This window comes from Eschrichtius robustus, chromosome 6, assembly GCF_028021215.1.
Source record: "Eschrichtius robustus isolate mEscRob2 chromosome 6, mEscRob2.pri, whole genome shotgun sequence".
Lineage (NCBI taxonomy): Eukaryota > Metazoa > Chordata > Mammalia > Artiodactyla > Eschrichtiidae > Eschrichtius > Eschrichtius robustus.
In genome coordinates this window covers 117,521,633-117,538,058 of record NC_090829.1, presented here as the reverse complement: position 1 = coordinate 117,538,058, position 16,426 = coordinate 117,521,633, and the positions used below count along the sequence as shown (strand labels likewise).

At 33.8% G+C, this 16,426-nt stretch overlaps 1 protein-coding gene across 1 annotated transcript in view; it reads left to right on the top strand.

Moving 5' to 3' along the window:
- The window catches only part of LIPI (lipase I), a 72,675-nt gene that overhangs the window by 13,630 nt on the left and 42,619 nt on the right, over nucleotides 1-16,426 (top strand). The window contains exons 2-4 of the mRNA XM_068545713.1: nucleotides 4,654-5,039; nucleotides 7,563-7,671; nucleotides 9,527-9,628. Coding sequence (XP_068401814.1) covers nucleotides 4,728-5,039; nucleotides 7,563-7,671; nucleotides 9,527-9,628 — 523 coding nt within the window. The 5' untranslated portion in view covers nucleotides 4,654-4,727. The remainder of the gene's footprint in view (nucleotides 1-4,653; nucleotides 5,040-7,562; nucleotides 7,672-9,526; nucleotides 9,629-16,426) is intronic.

The window sequence follows — 16,426 nt, the reverse complement described above, 5'->3', positions numbered from 1 at the left end:
TTCAACTTGAGGGCTCCCATTAGCGTTTCATATAGAGCAGTTATAGTGATAATGAACTCCTCAGCTCTTGTTTGTCTGGGGATGTCTTTATTTCTCTCTCATTTTTGAAGAACAGGTTTGCTGGATATAGAATTCTAGGTTGAAAGTTTTCCTCTTTAACCACTCTAAATATATTATCTTACTGCTTGTGGCTTGCAAAGTTTCTGCTGAGAAATCCACTGATAATCTTATTGGGGATTCCTGTAAGTATCTGATGCCTAGAACTTTATTTTTCTTTCTGTTCCTATAATCTACCCGAGTTGAGTCAGTTCGATGTTCTTTAAGAGTTTTACAGTACACTAGTTTAACTTTTTTGTATCATTGGAAAAGTTTTGTTTTTATTTTCTTTACCTAATATTAATATTGCTGATGAAATTGATTATATGATGTCACAATAAAGCTAAACAAAACAAAACAAAATAAAAACCCAGACCCTCAGTGGCATTTGAGGTAATGCAGTTATTACTCACATTTATGGAGTCAGGTGGGAATTGGGTCGGCACTGCTTTTCTTTGTTGGGTTTGCTGGTAGGTTTGGCTGTTGACTGGCTGTCAATCAGCTGGGGAGACTGACACAACTTAGCTCTTTTACACCTGTCCTTACTTTTCTAGCAGGCCAGACCTGGGGTATTTTCACGGTGATGGCAGAAGTGTGGGAGGCCCAGCCCTAACGTGCAAGCCCAGTTCAGCATCTGCTTGCATTACGTCTACCAACGTCCTATTTTCCAGGGCAAGCTCTACTATTTGCACCCATATCAGGAAGCGGGGCAAATCACCCCGCTTATCATGGGAATACCTCAAAGTTACAAGACAAATGGCATGGACTCAGGAAAGAGTGATGAATTGGAGCCATCATTGCAATCTAGTATATCAACCTAGTTTCCTTTTATTTTATTTGTGTAGAATATACCTACCTCTCCATTAAAATTTCCCATGTACTTCTTTAAATAATTTATAGATAAGTTTCTTTTTTTATGAAAGCTGATTTTTTTTTGGTTTTTAATAGGAAGGCTTTATTACAGTTACATAATTGTTTATATATCATATATATCTTTTTCTCTTGTGTAATTGTATCATTTTGTTTTATGCTTTCTACTTTCTATATTTTTCATTTTCTTTGTGTCTTTTGTATATATACACTGTTGCTATACTTTTATATTATTTAGTGTGTAGAAATCTATGTGTACTGTTTTATATAGTGTAATGGTTAACAGTTAAGTTTTCAATATTTTTTAAAACCCATACTTATCTATTTATTAAATTTTTTTAAATTGACATATTTTGAATCCCCCAGTTAAGGAATTTTTGTACCACACTTACTTTCTCTATACCCCTTTTAACCTACATTCCCATTTTATTAGCATATTGACTTATACTAAATATTCTTATTAAACATTTGAACAAGAATAACTTCTGATATTGCATTTTTTTTTTACTCAGTTTCATGCTGTTTACACTTAGATTGGTGTCTAACTTGTTTCTATGCTCACTTTCATTCTTTTTATACTGTGAGTTTTTATGGATCTTGTCTTCAATAAATCTATCATTTACTTAACAGTAATGATGTCAGGAACTGTACTTAGTCAATTATGGGTGGTATACTTTAGGAAGAATATAAAATTATTAGGCCACAAACTTTTGCACTTATAATCTTCATTTATTACACTTTTATCTGTCTGATGTATTGTTTTGGAAGACAAATCTGAAGTCACCATAACTTCATTCTTCTATTTGTACCTGGATTTTCTGCTTTGATATTTTTAGGATATTTTTTCTTTCATTGAAACCAAAACTGGGTTCTAGGAGGTCTCTTGGTGAGTCTGATGAACTGATTTTCTCTAGGTCATGCTGAGCCTTTTTCAGCTTGCACACCCTGGTATGCAATTATTTCCTTAGTTGTTTTAACCTCTCTCTCCCCAATTCCTCCCCCACCTGCCAGGGGAACATTGATGATTTTTAATTTGATTCATTATTTCCTATCCCATATCTGTGTTTACCTTCATAATTTAAATATCTTTCTTCCTTCGTTTTCTTACTATAAGGTGAGATTTCCAGGTTTTAGCATCTATAAAGTGAATTTTTAGTCTGCAGTTGCATTTTTACTTTTCCTGAAGTGGAGTATCTTGTTATTCCATTTTATCAGTTTGTTTTTGGCTGCGCCACACACGGGATTTTAGTTCCCTGACCAGGGATCAAACCTGTGACCCCTGCAGCGGAATGCAGAGTCCTAACCACTGGACTGCCAGGGAATTTCCTCGTTATTCCATTTTAAACTTAGCCTATTGTTTTTCGCCTCAATAAATTTTCTCTTAGTGGCCTCCTGTTTTTGAGATGTGGTTTTTCTTGCATTCTAATGAGGGTGCTAAAGAGTTTTCTGCTATTACTTCTGGATCCTGGTAATAGGCCATAGACTTTTCTGTTGAATGTTTTAAGTTATTTCTTTCCCTTATTTTATCACAGAGATTCCATTGTTTACTCCTCATTACTCATTCCAGGGCCAGGTAAAATCTACCTTGGCTTGGAGTGGACCAGCAGTTTGGATGTATCAATTGCATTTAGACTTCTCAGAGTTCCAGCTGGTAGGAAGGTGGATAAGCACAATTCCCTACACAATTTGTACTGTGTAGTAAGCACTGATATTGCACTGAGGTTTATTTCTCCTCTCTACTTCCTCATTCCTTTGTACTTAGAACAAATGAAGTATCAAAGTTTTTCACTTGTCCAAGTATCTCTCAGCTGTTAATCTGAGAATTGAATGCAGGTCTTGCTTCTTCTTCACTGCCTTCGTCCTTTATCTTCTTCTAAATAATTGTGACAATGTCACATATATAATTTCCAAACTAGATTGATGGCAACTAGTGCATATTATTATGGATTTACCAAATATATCTACATATAAAATATATATGTGTAGTTTTAAATATATATTTATATATGTTAAAATAAACATTTAAATGTATCAAATACCTATATATGTAGTGGCTTAAGCACATCATTATTTCTGGGCATTTAAATCACTTCTATTTCTCCAGTATTAAAATAATGTATATTCATTTTTTACATGTGTTCAGACTATTTTCTTGGGATAAATTCTTAGAAGTGTAATTACTGGCATAAACACTACTAACATTTTTGTGCATTTTTGATATATATTGACAAATTGTTTTCCCAAATCTTCTTACCAAGTTAAATTTCCAGAAGCAGTACGAGCATATGTTCTCATTAAAATTTTTTTTGAGATTATATGCTTATTTTGGAAAAAAAAATACAATTCTTAAAAACTATGAAAAGAAAATAAAAAGCAGCCATGTTTCACTGCCTAGTAATGACTATTGCTGTTGGTTTGGCTTAGTTATTTCATTTTCTGCTCTACTTCTTTCTAGGATGGATAGATATGTAGGTATGTAGGTAGATAGATAGACAAATAGGATGCACACATTGATGAAATTCTATATGATGATAATTAAGGTGTTTTAGATTTTTGTGTGATTATGCATAACCCTCTGATTAATGTCTTTATATTTTTTAGAGTTTTTTTTTTGTATTGGAGGATAGTTGATTTAATGTCTTTATATTTAATACAAATTATTTATTTCATTAATGTAAATCCTAGAAAGAAAATTAGGAAGAGTAAATATTTTTAAGATTATGTCTGTGTAGTATACACTTAGACACATATAAAATTTCAAAAGGATGTGTCAACTTATGCTCTCAGCATCCATGTATATGAATATTTGTTACAAATTTACCCTTGTAAGTATTATGTATTTAAAGGATTTTATCATTTTGTTTAATTTGATAGGAAAAAAATGATATATTTTTTGTTTTGATTGTGTTTGATTACTAGTCAGGTAAAATATATTTTTTCTAATGCTTATTATCCATACCTAAATATTCTTCTGTAAATTTATTTTTTAATTTTTAAAAATTTTTGGCTGCGATGGGTCTTTGTTGCCGTGCATGGGCTTTCTCTAGTTGAGGCGAGCAGGGGCTACTCTACGTTGCGGTGCGTGCCTTTCTCATTGCAGTGGCTTCTCTTGCTGTGGAGCACGGGCTCTACGCACGTGAGCTTCAGTAGTTGTGGCTCGAGGGCTCTAGAGCGCAGGCTCAGTAGTTGTGGCGCACGGGCTTAGCTGCTCCCTGGCATGTGGGATCTTCCCGGACCAGGGCTCGAACCCATGTGCCCTGCATTGGCAGGTGGATTCTTAACCATTGCGCCACCAGGGAAGTCCCTGTAAAATTTCTGTTAAAGTTCGTAGTCAATTTATGGGCTTTTATTGGTGTGTATAACAATTTCCTTATTAACAATATTAACGATTTTAATCACACGGTTGCTATTTTGTACAGATAAAAATTAATTCTTAATTTTTAGCCAACCACATTTATTTCTATATTTCATTGTAAATTTTGAATACATCTAGTTCAAAAAGGTCTATTTAAGTAATCAGCGAATTACTTAAAACATTGTAGTTGCTCAGAAAATTATGTTAAAATGCCAATAAAGAGAAAACCTCCCCACCCTCCAAGTTCAATTTTTTTCTTTGCAACAGCAACAGGAATCGAATCAAATACTATTCCAATACTCAGCTTGACTGACTTCTTTTTTTTATTTCAGAGAATAAAGGACCATGCCTTAAATTCTCTCGGCTAAGTTTAAAGGATTCCTTCAGAGATCTGTTTAATCCCAAAATGGAGATATTTTTGATATTGTATACAAGGAACAACCCGAGCTGTGCTGAGTCACTGTTTGAGCAGGATAACTCACTTAATGTTAAATTCAACCCAAGAAAGAAAACAGTCTGGCTTATTCATGGATACAGACCAATGGGCTCCACTCCACCATGGCTTCAGAACTTTGTGAGAATTTTGTTGGACCAAGACGATATAAATATAATTGTAGTAGACTGGAACCGAGGTGCTACAACTTTTTTTTACAGTAGAGCGGTTAAAAATACCAGAAAAGTTGCTGTGAGTTTGAGTAGGTACATTCAGAATCTTTTGGTAAGTCTGGAATTTTATGTGTTATATATGTTATACAATGTACAGTATGTTATATAATACTGCAAAGTGGTAATAAAATACCATTTTCCTGTAGCATTTAGAATTACTGCATTGATATGCTAAGGTATGCAGCCATCTTTTCTTTGTGTAAGGATAATTCTATATCTAGACGTGACCTTATTTTTTAAAAATTATCTTAAGGACTCAATTATTGTGTTTTATCTTAAAATCTTTTAAGATTTTTGTTTTTTTATACTTCAGGATAATGTAGTGATTCTATGTGCACAGAGGGGATAAACTATATAATCATTAGATTTTTTAGATATATTTTCTAAGGTATGTCTAAAATGTTTCAAATTAATCAAGTGTGCGTTGGTAAAAGTGAGGGGAAAACAGCTTGAAAAGTAGCATACTTTTGCCAACAGTGGAGGCAGGTCTCAGTTCCATTTAGGTTTATCCAGCATTTAGGTCCAGGGTTGGGACGAGTCAAATAAATTCAGGCCAGTTCTAGGTCATCTATAGTCTGATTGATCTTTGACTGCTAAGTCAATACATATGAAGATCCATGTCTGTTCTAGAGGGAGGTGGTAGTGGCGGCACTCGAGAGAAAGAAGGGTGATATATGATTTGGGGACATTCTTGAGCTTGAAATCGCCTTTGAGTTGTGTTGTGCTGAACTTCCAAGCCTCTGCTGAAATCGAGCAAGCGTCATAGATCCAAGAAGCAGTTGCACATAGTGGTTGGAGTCAGACTGGAGGGGTTCAAAGACCACCAAATCCATATCATCTGTGTGAGTTGGAGCAATTGCTTAACTATTCTGCCTCATTTCCTTGTCTATACATTTGGGATAACAAAGCTTTCTAACAATATTTTATTTAAGTATTAAATGAAATTAATTCTTAACCAGCACTTGGCATATAATAACCATTGAATAAAATCAGCTATCATTATTATTTTTACATCCTCAAATTTGGACAAAACCAAACCATGCCTCTGGAGACAGAAGAAGTAATTGATTCACCCGTTCTTACTGATAGTCTATGAATTGCATAATTGATTTTTCCTTTTAGCAGTCGTCTTTTCTCTAATTAATAAATATGTACCTCAAAGTATGGAACATGTGAATGTTAAATAGAGAAATTTAGGAAAATTGTAGTATTAGATTTCTAACAGTGCTTTTGCTTGCAAAGTCTCCATATTAAGGAGAAGGGATGAAAAGTTCAGTAGCACTGAAGTTGAGAGTGATACTCCCTGGAGGTTCCAGGCATTGGTCTGAGAAATTTGAAGAAAATTATCATTCTGTGCCTGGAAAACCTGAATCTAGTTTCTCATTAGAGTAAATGTTCCACATCTTTCTGTAAGCCATTGGATGTGTCACTGTGTAGAATGGACCATGACCTGCTTCCTGAGAGTGTGGTAGAAGAAATTCTTCCTCATTTAAGCTCCTAATGCCCCCATCCCCCTCTCCTGGGCTGAGACTCTAGAAGGTGTTCAAAACTTGGGCTTGGGGCTTCCCTGGTGGCGCAGTGGTTGAGAATCTGCCTGCCAATGCAGGGGACACGGGTTCGAGCCCTGGTCTGGGAAGATCCCACATGCCGCGGAGCAACTAGGCCCATGAGCCACAACTACTGAGCCTGCGCGTCTGGAGCCCGTGCTCCGCAACAAGAGAGGCCGCGATAGTGAGAGGCCCGCGCACTGCGATGAAGAGTGGCCCCTGCTTGCCGCAACTGGAGAAAGCCCTAGCACAGAAACGAAGACCCAACATAGCAATCAATCAATAAATCTTTAAAAAACAAAAAAACAAGAAAAAAAACAACGGGCTTGGAAGATCAGACTCCATTACTCTCCAGCTTGTGTTGGGGGAAATCACTTAAAATCTCTGAGTCTCATTTTATCATCTCCAGAGTAAGGATGATTTTTCACACGGTTTGGTCTTCCTAAAGTTTTTGACACAATCTACAGATAAAAAAGGGAGGTAGATTAGTTTATATTTTGGAGTTGAACAGACCTGGATTTCAAGTCTTTTTCCCTTATAGTAATAAGTATATGAGACTTTGGGCAACTCATTATCAAAGCGTATTTATTCAGCATTTAGTAGGTGCTGGGGAAAGTTTTAGGCAATAGGATAAAAATATGTAACTCATAGGACTATTGTGAATATTACATATGAGATTTAAAAAACACATACCAAGGTAGCTAGCACAAAGTAAGTTTTGTTATTATTACAAAATGCTTTATTAATTAAATGTATTATTTTGCATATGCTATTCTAGATAAAAATGACAACGTTTTCTAAATTTTTAAATAAAAATTTAATGGTATTAAAACTGTGTACAGAGAAATCAGATATTTTATGGAAAACGTTGAACAAAGATATAGTTATTTGAAATTATAAAATCCCATTCCCTGTCTCCCAGAAATGGATTAAACCAGAAAAAATAATGAATTTTAGAATATTGATGCAACAGGCATAATTTGTGATTTTCTGAAATGAAAACTGTAACATTGTATTTTGAATTGCAGAAGCATGGAACATCTCTTGATAATTTTCATTTCATAGGTGTGAGCTTAGGGGCTCATATTAGTGGATTTGTTGGAAAGATATTTCATGGTCAAGTTGGAAGAATAACAGGTAAAATATTTTTGACAAAATTAATATTTTAGTATACTTTTAAGCATCAGAAGTTATTACTTTATTTAACATTTAACAGGGGCAATATTTAAGGAAAGGAAATGATGCACAAACTTTTTTTTTCTATATTATATTCAAATGCTGGTCTTTGTTTGGTTAGACTCTTACGTCTTACTTATTTCTTAACCAAACTTAAGTTACCCATATAGAAATGGGAGGAAAATGATTAATTTCTGCAGTCCCATATGAATTTTAAGGACACATTACTGTAACAATCCTAAGGAAAGTTTGGCCCATTAAGTGTAAAACTTTTTTCATGTATTAACTAAGAAGATAACCTATTACCATGTACTTAAACTTTAGAAACTTTAATGTATTTTAATTCTTTTAACAATTTTACTTGAACACTAGAAGGGAGAATCAGGAGTTGATATCCATGCCTGAGGGATTCTGGACTCCAGCTCTCCTTGTATTTCCTTGACAAGGTTACTGCATCCACAAAGCTTAGTAACCAAATAATGCTGACATGGACGTTCAGGCTTCCCTTTAGGAATGGTGGTGATTTTAAAACTAGAAGGATAGTATCCCTCCCCAGTTAATTTAGCTTTTTAGAATTATTGAGATCTATTCCCATAGATGATTTATAATAATTTCAAATGTTAATACTAGAGTCTTAAGTTAACAAAGGGGGAGGGTAGAGGTGAATAACTTGTTTAGATATTTAGGATCTTTACAAACCTTAAGTATACCTTACTTACTTTGATCAGTTTTAACTTGATTCTCATTATATGGATGTGAAAGTTGAGGTTAACTGAATGAATGCAGGAGGGTCAAAAAGTTAGTAACAGCTAAGCCAGGATTTATACAAACGTCTCTAGCATCCGAAGCCCATTCTCTTTCAACCACCATACTAGCTCAATTTGATCTGCTGGTAATCCTACTTTATTTTAAGGTGTGTTGATTCACATATTAGTCTAGTTTGAATGGTTCCACATGCCAAGCAATCATCAATGTTTAAAAAGCCAGCAAATGCAGTGGTTCTACATCAGAACAATTTATAGGAAGAGAGAAGTTTCTGCCTCATTCAGTCATGTGGGCCAAATAAACTAGGGATAACAGAAGGTACTGAGATAAAGCAATATTGTATTTTACTTTTTAAGATGATTGTTGCCCTATTGCATAGATGTTCTCAAGGCATTGCATTTCATGTCCGCCTCACCTTTTTTGACACACTGCAGTAGGTCATGAGCTTCAAATTTTTATTTAGAATTTCAAGTACACCAGAAATAATATCTATATTTTATGAAACTTTTAATATATTTTTCTTATGTGTATGCGGGAAACTTTTGTGAGAAATGAATGATAAGCTAATGATAAATATGTTTTATTCCAAGCTCAAATTGCACTTAACATTTTAGACCTATAGAGAGATCCAGGATGAGATGGTGCAGAACGAAGCTCAAGACAGGACCAGGATAGTATTTATTATTTCCCCTCCTCAGCAGTAGTAGTAGTTACTTTCTATTAAATAGAGATTTACTATCAGTGTATTCCTAATTACTTCTTAAGTAAAAATGCTAAAAGACCCCACAGTATTTTGCCTAGGCATCTGTAGTGTGGCTTAACACTACATCATTGATGAACTCTGAAGACTGGAAAAAAGATTATTCAAATAAAGAAGATACTTGCTATTCATCTAATTTCATTTATTGTTAGATTTGTTTTTGGACAGGTTTAAGCTAAAACTGTATAGGCTCATTATGTTTATAATATAATAATAATGCAAGCATATGATCTACTGAACTCTGTAGTATGACTTGATTTATAGATTAATAGCTTCTTTCTTGAATTTCAGGTCTTGACCCTGCTGGACCACAATTCTCTGGAAAACCATCAAAGGGCAAATTAGATTACACTGATGCAAATATTGTGGATGTCATACACACTGATACCAATGGTAACAATGTAGGATTTATTGCTTAATTATTTGAAAATGGAAAAGGAGATGTAGACACTGGGGAAGAGGAAAACTTAATAAGAGAGAGTAGTGGATGATGTGATAAGACTGTAATTCTATAATGATTATATTTCCCACAAGCAACATTTCCTGGAGTTAGTGATAACCTGTGGTGTCCAATGGAACTCTTTGCCTTCAGCTTTCCTCCTTCAGGTTTCAAGAACTGTCATGTCATCCTAAAAAAACTGAAATTTGATAAAAAAATATACTTCATCCTTTTCATGCTATTAACAATTTTATTGATTTGATTACAACTTCCCTCATGCTTAATGTTCCTGATGCATTTAGATTACCATTCTCTCTTCTCATTTTATCACTTTGTTGTATGTCAACTCAAACTGAGCACAGATCTTCAGGCACAGAGAGAGTACTTTTCCCTAAAGATTTTTAATTATTTTCCTCAAAATGTCTAACCGACTATTGATCGTTTTGGCCAGAGTGCATTGGACAGACACTTTCAGGTAATATTTTAGATGGCCCAGATCCCCTTCCTGAACTGAAACTGATGGTACTAATATTTATTGAGTACTTCCTATATACCAGGCACTTCAAGTTCTTTATGTGAATTAATTATGGAATTCTCCTAAGTCCCCATGAGTAAGTAAACGTTATCATCCCCCTTTTACAAATGGAGAAGAGGCTCAGGTCAAGGTGACAAGGCCAGTAGGAGGCAGAGTCAGAATTTGAAATAGAATCTTCTGATTGCAAAATCTGCACTTCACCAGTATGCTGCTGAAATTAACTGGTAATTTACATGTGTTGTGTTTGGGGTGCATGGGGAGGATATAGTGCTAAGGCAGAGACAGGAGGAAGTGACACAAAGACTGCTCCCAATTCCCTATTTCCTCAGGTTTATTTTCTCTTTGGTCCAGGTAATTTATTTTCTCCCATATTATTCTGAATTTACCCTGTGGTGATCCATACCAATGATTTTGTGAGATATATAAATACCATTAATGCCATAGATGACAATTTTTCAAATTCTATGTCTATATGCCAGTGGGCTGAGCCTATAATCAGAACAATTATGCTCTTTATCTAAGAGCATATGAATCTAAGTTCATCTACATCCTACAGAGAGTCAGTGCCTAAGTCTCATAGTTCTGATACCCTCAACCTTTCACGTTTTCTTTATCTCTAGCCCTGTATATCAGCTTAACATTCCCACACACAGCACACCTAGTGCCAATTACTCTGCAATTTTGAACTCTTCTTTTTGAAATTCCAACTTCAATTCTGCTTATGGCCTTTTGAATTAGCTCTTCATACTTTTTATTGTTTTTGTTTGCATTTTTGACTTTTCCTAATAAACTGTTTGGATTGTCTTATATTCTTAATATCTTTTGATGACTCAGCTTATCAAATCTAACTTGCCACTAGATGCCACATAGTTAGCACCTTTAACTGATCTTTTTATGACTATCACAAATGAGGAACACAGATTTTTGACACTGCATATTCACCTGTCTCAAGGAATCTCTGAATGAGATACTGCCCTTTCCTTAAATACTAACCTATGAGTGAATTTTCTACTTGCCAGTAATTCTTGTCCTTTTTCAGTTGTATATGTTAAGGAAGCTATGTTGCCTTTCATAATTGTTGATCAGGTAATTTGAACAAACATTCCTGCTACGATATCAGGAAAAAAATTACCAGTCTAATATCCAGAAGACAGAAAAATTCCAGGGAGGTGAACTGGTAATTTGGAGTCACTTTTCTCTGGTGCAGAGAATATGGGAAGTGTTTTTGAAACCCTCATATGAGGCTTGTAAAACATCTTATACTACCTTTTGGGACCCCAAAGGGTAGCACTATAGGAATAAAGGTAAACTTGAAATAAACCAGCCTTTTTATAATCTCTAGCAAAGCTTTTAATAATCTGAAGTTGCCAGAAAAATCTCATTTATTGTGTTTTGTTTAAGGAGCTCTTGGATTGTTGGACCTGCTAGGTGCCTGATAGAAGCCAATAATAGTCCTTTTTTGTAGGAAGATCACATCATCTTTGGTCTCAAGTTATTTTTATAAATATGTTTTTAAATGTCTAGCATCCAAATAAAGATAGCCAGGTACACTTGAAGCAAGAAACATGCATGAGAACCAACAGAAACAATAATCAATAGAAACAGACCCATAGGCTTTCAACTATTGGAATTATTATACACTGGCTAAAACATGCTTAATATTTTCAAAGAGATAAAAGATAAGATTGCAAATATCAGCAGAGAATGACATTTAAATATAAATATGACCTATTATATTTGATAAAAATAATAAAAGTTTTTAACTTAAAAAATAAAATAATTGACAATTATTGAATGGGTTTAACAGAAATTTTGAATCAGGTAAAAAGAGAATGCGAGTGACTTGGAAAATAGGTAAGAAGTCTATTTCTAGAATAAAGTAAAAGGGTACAATACGGAGCAAAAATCAAAGCAGAAAATACAGAAAGGTAAGAGGTACATGGGATAAATAGTGAGAAGGTCAATCATGTTTCATTCAAATTCAAAATAAAAGGAGAGAAAAATGGAACAGAAATGATATCTAAAGATAATATCTCAGAATTTCTAAAAACTGAGGAATTATAATCAATAAAAAAATTGGAATGCACAGTTAATTCCAATGTGAATAAATAGACATCCTCATTGAGACACATGATAGTAAAGTTACAGAAAAGACCACATCAAAGCATACAGCATAAAATTAAATGAATAAAAAAATGACCCAAATTACAACTAGTTTCTCAACAGAAACAGTGGAAACTAGGAAAGAATAGAGTTATATTTCCAATATGGTGAAAGAAAATAGCTGCCTAGTATCCCAATCTGTTTCAGGAAAAAAAATGGAAACTATATAGTTTCAGACAAGTATACACTGAGAGAAATTGTCATCAAAAGAAGGAAAATTATCCTTTGATGGCTATTCAGGAAGGAAGAGTATTGAAAATGATAAAATACAGTTCAATCTAAATGGATGTTGATGGCATAAAACATTGTTATTGTTTTATGGAAGTCAGAATATAGAGAGAGAATTAAAATACATTACAAAAATAGCATATTTTGGGGGCTGTTAAATGAAGTTCAAGCATTTTTTGTTCCTTTAATTATATGGAAGAAAGGTTAAAAGTAATTGTCAACAGTTGGTATTTATAAATCAAGGCTTTCTGTTAAATCTCTAGGTATCCAAAAAGAAAAGAGTAAAAGAGTATATAACTTCCAAACCAATGAAGGACAAAAGGGAATAATTTTTTTTAAGTCCAAAAGAAGGCAAGAAAGGAAAGAAAGAATCATAAAGATCAGACAAAGTAAATAATATGATGGTAAAATTAAACCCAGCTATACCATTAAATGTAAATAGCCTAAATTAAATTTAGGCTATTAGATTCAATTAAAATATGGTGTCACACTTAGTTAAAAAGACAAAAATTCAATTATGTGTTATTTATTAAAGACATATATAACAGTAGGAAGCAGAATATTTGAAAGTAGAACATTGATATGCAAATATTATCCACTAAAAGGTGGTGAATCTACATACATTAACTTAGACAAAAATAATTTTATCTCAAAATTAGTAGAAACATAGAAAGGCTTAAAATGATAAAACTTTCAACTCACCAGGAAGATAGTTTGTGTATACCTAATAACATGGCTTCAAATTACATAAAGCAAACTTTACAGTATCCCATTGCAGAAAGAAAAGTAACTGCACAATCATAGTGGGAGATTTTAATTAGAAAAATTGATCTAATGGACATTTATAAAACATTATACCCAACAACTGGAGAATATACATTCTTCTAAAGCACCATGGATATTTTAGAGAAACATTATACACTGGGCCTTAAAAATACTCTCAAAAATTTCATAGAGGGGGAAGCATAAAAGGTAATATTCTCTATATTCAAAGCAATTAAACTATAAATAAATAAGAAAAATATAAGTAGAAAATCCATATATTTTTAGAAGAAACATATTTTTAGATAACTAATGAGGGAAGAATAAATAATAATGGAAATATAAAATATTTTGATTCAATAGTATTAAAGTTACTACATATTAAAATTTGTAGGAGTCAGCAAAAGCCATGACTAGAAGTAAATGTCCAGTTACAGATATTTTAAAAGGCTGAAAATCAATAATCTAAGCATCTATCTTGGGAAATTAAGAATTAAACATAAAACATACCCATAGATATTAAGAAGCTGATGATAAACATACAAAAATGGAACAAAAATATCAATTAGAAGTGATTTAAAAAGCTAAAAATTTGCACTTTAAAAAAACAACATTAATTATTTAGACTTTGTGTCATTTTTACCTTCTTTCAATAAAATGAAAGGAACATAGAATGCTTGAACTTTATATATCACCCTCCAGATTAATGAGTCCTTGGAGAGAAAAAACAGAAAGGACAAGGAGAGAAAACACAACTAATATCAATACTAATAAAGGAGATAGTGTTACAGATACTATAGGTATTAAAATCATCACAAAGCAAGGTAATGAACAATATTTTGCAAATAAATATGAAAATATATGACCATATGGTATGATATATGAAATATAAAAATTCTTATGAAAAGCAAAAGCATTTACCAAACTGACAAATGAAAAGGGAAAATTTGAAGAGTTTTTTAACTGTTGATAAAATAGAAGCTGTAATTTAAAGTGTTCCATCAGAGTAAATTCCCAGGCAAGTTTTTGTTCTCTACCAAACAATTAAGTGATAAATAAGGCCACTGTTTCACAAACACCTTCAGATAATAACAAATAAATAGGAAATGGTTTGCAACCTTTTTAGAAAGCCATCACAAACTTAATGTCAAAAGTTGAGAAAGACATTGCAGAAAAGACAGTTTGCTGGACATTCTCTGTAATAATCATAGATGCAAAAATTCTGCAGAAAATATCACATTAGTAAGCCAGCAACATATAAAATTGGTATTGAATCACATCCATTTAGATTTATTATCAGAAAGCAAATTTAGTTTAACATTCAAAAATCAATTTCTTAATTCATCTCAGCAAAAGAATAAGGGAGAAAATTCATTTAATAATCTCAATCAAATGCAGAAAAAGCTTTAGGGAGAATTTATGTATGGCAAAAACTGGAAAATTGGGAAAAGAAGTAAAATTCCACAATCTGTTAAAATATATCTATTCAAAAATCTGTAGAAAATGTCACGTTGATGATGGAATTTGGAAGACTTTCTTTTTGAGACTGGGAACTGGACAAGGATGCCTAGTCTCGTCATCCTGAGGCAACATTTTACTGGATGTCTGAAGTGCAGTAAGGGGAGAAAAGTATTAAAAGATATAAAAATATAAAATCATTTTCAGATGATATGTTTGCATACATAGATAACCCCAAAGAATCTCCAGATAATTAACTAGAATTCACAGGAAAATGTAGCCAGGTTGTTGAATATAAGCTATATATACAAAATTCAATTCTTTCTAGAAACCAGCAATAAGAGTTAGCAAATAAAATTTTAGAATTATACCATTTTAATAAGATAAAATGTAACATACCTAGAAATAACTCTTAAGAAAATTGTGCAAGTGCTCTATGCAGAAAACCATAAAACATTGCAGCCAAAATAAAAAGGAAATAAACCACACATATGAATGTGAGTATCGTATACATGTCAATTTTTTGCAAGTTGACCTACAGATTCAATGCAATCTTTGTCAAAAGCCAATATTTTAAAAATAACCTCACAAGCTAATTATAAAATTAATATGGAAATGCAAGGGGTCAAGTATTGTTATTCTTTTTTTTTTAAATTAATTTATTTGTTAATTTTTGGCTGCGTTGGGTCTTTGTTGCTGCACGCGGGCTTCCTCTACTTGTGGCGAGTGGGGGCTTCTCTTGTTGTGGAGCATGGGCTCTAGGCACACAGGCTTCAGTCGTTGTTGCTAGCAGGCTCTAGAGCGCAGGCTCAGTAGTTCTGGCGCACGGGCTTAGCTGCTCCGCGGCATGTGGGATCTTCCCGGACCAGGGCTCGAACCCATGTCCCCTGCATTGGCAGGTGGATTCTTAACCACTGCGCCACCAGGGAAGCCCCTGTTAAAGTATTCCTGAAGAAGAAAAAAGTGCAAAGACATGTGCTTCCAGATATCAAGTCTTATGAAATGGTAGTAGTGAAGACAGTGTCATTAGTGTAAGGGTGACAAAAAAATCAGTAAAGGGCTTCCCTGGTGGCACAGTGGTTGAGAATCTGCCTGCCAATGCAGGGGACACGGGTTCGAGCCCTGGTCCGGGAAGATCCCACATGCCGTGGAGCAACTAGGCCCGTGAGCCACAATTACTGAACCTGCGCGTCTGGAGCCTGTGCTCCACAACAAGAGAGGCCGCGATAGTGAGAGGCCCGCGCACCGCGATGAAGAGTGGCCCCCGCTTGCTGCAACTGGAGAAAGTCCTCGCACAGAAACGAAGACCCAACACAGCCATAAACAAACAAACAAACAAACAAACAAACAAATAAATAAATAAAATTAAAGAGCAAATCTTCAAATCAACCAAAGGGAAAAAAAGCTACATTAAAAAAAAAAAAATGATGAAATAAATACCTGAAATAATTAAAAAAAAAAAAAAGTCAGTAAAAAAAAAAACAGAGTTATGTAACTTATTAGATTTATTATGAGTTTGGTACTGCTGGACAGTGTGAAAATGATTCTTTTTTTTTTTCTGGGTTTCATTTTTTTAATTGAAGAATTTACAAATCAACTGAAGTTG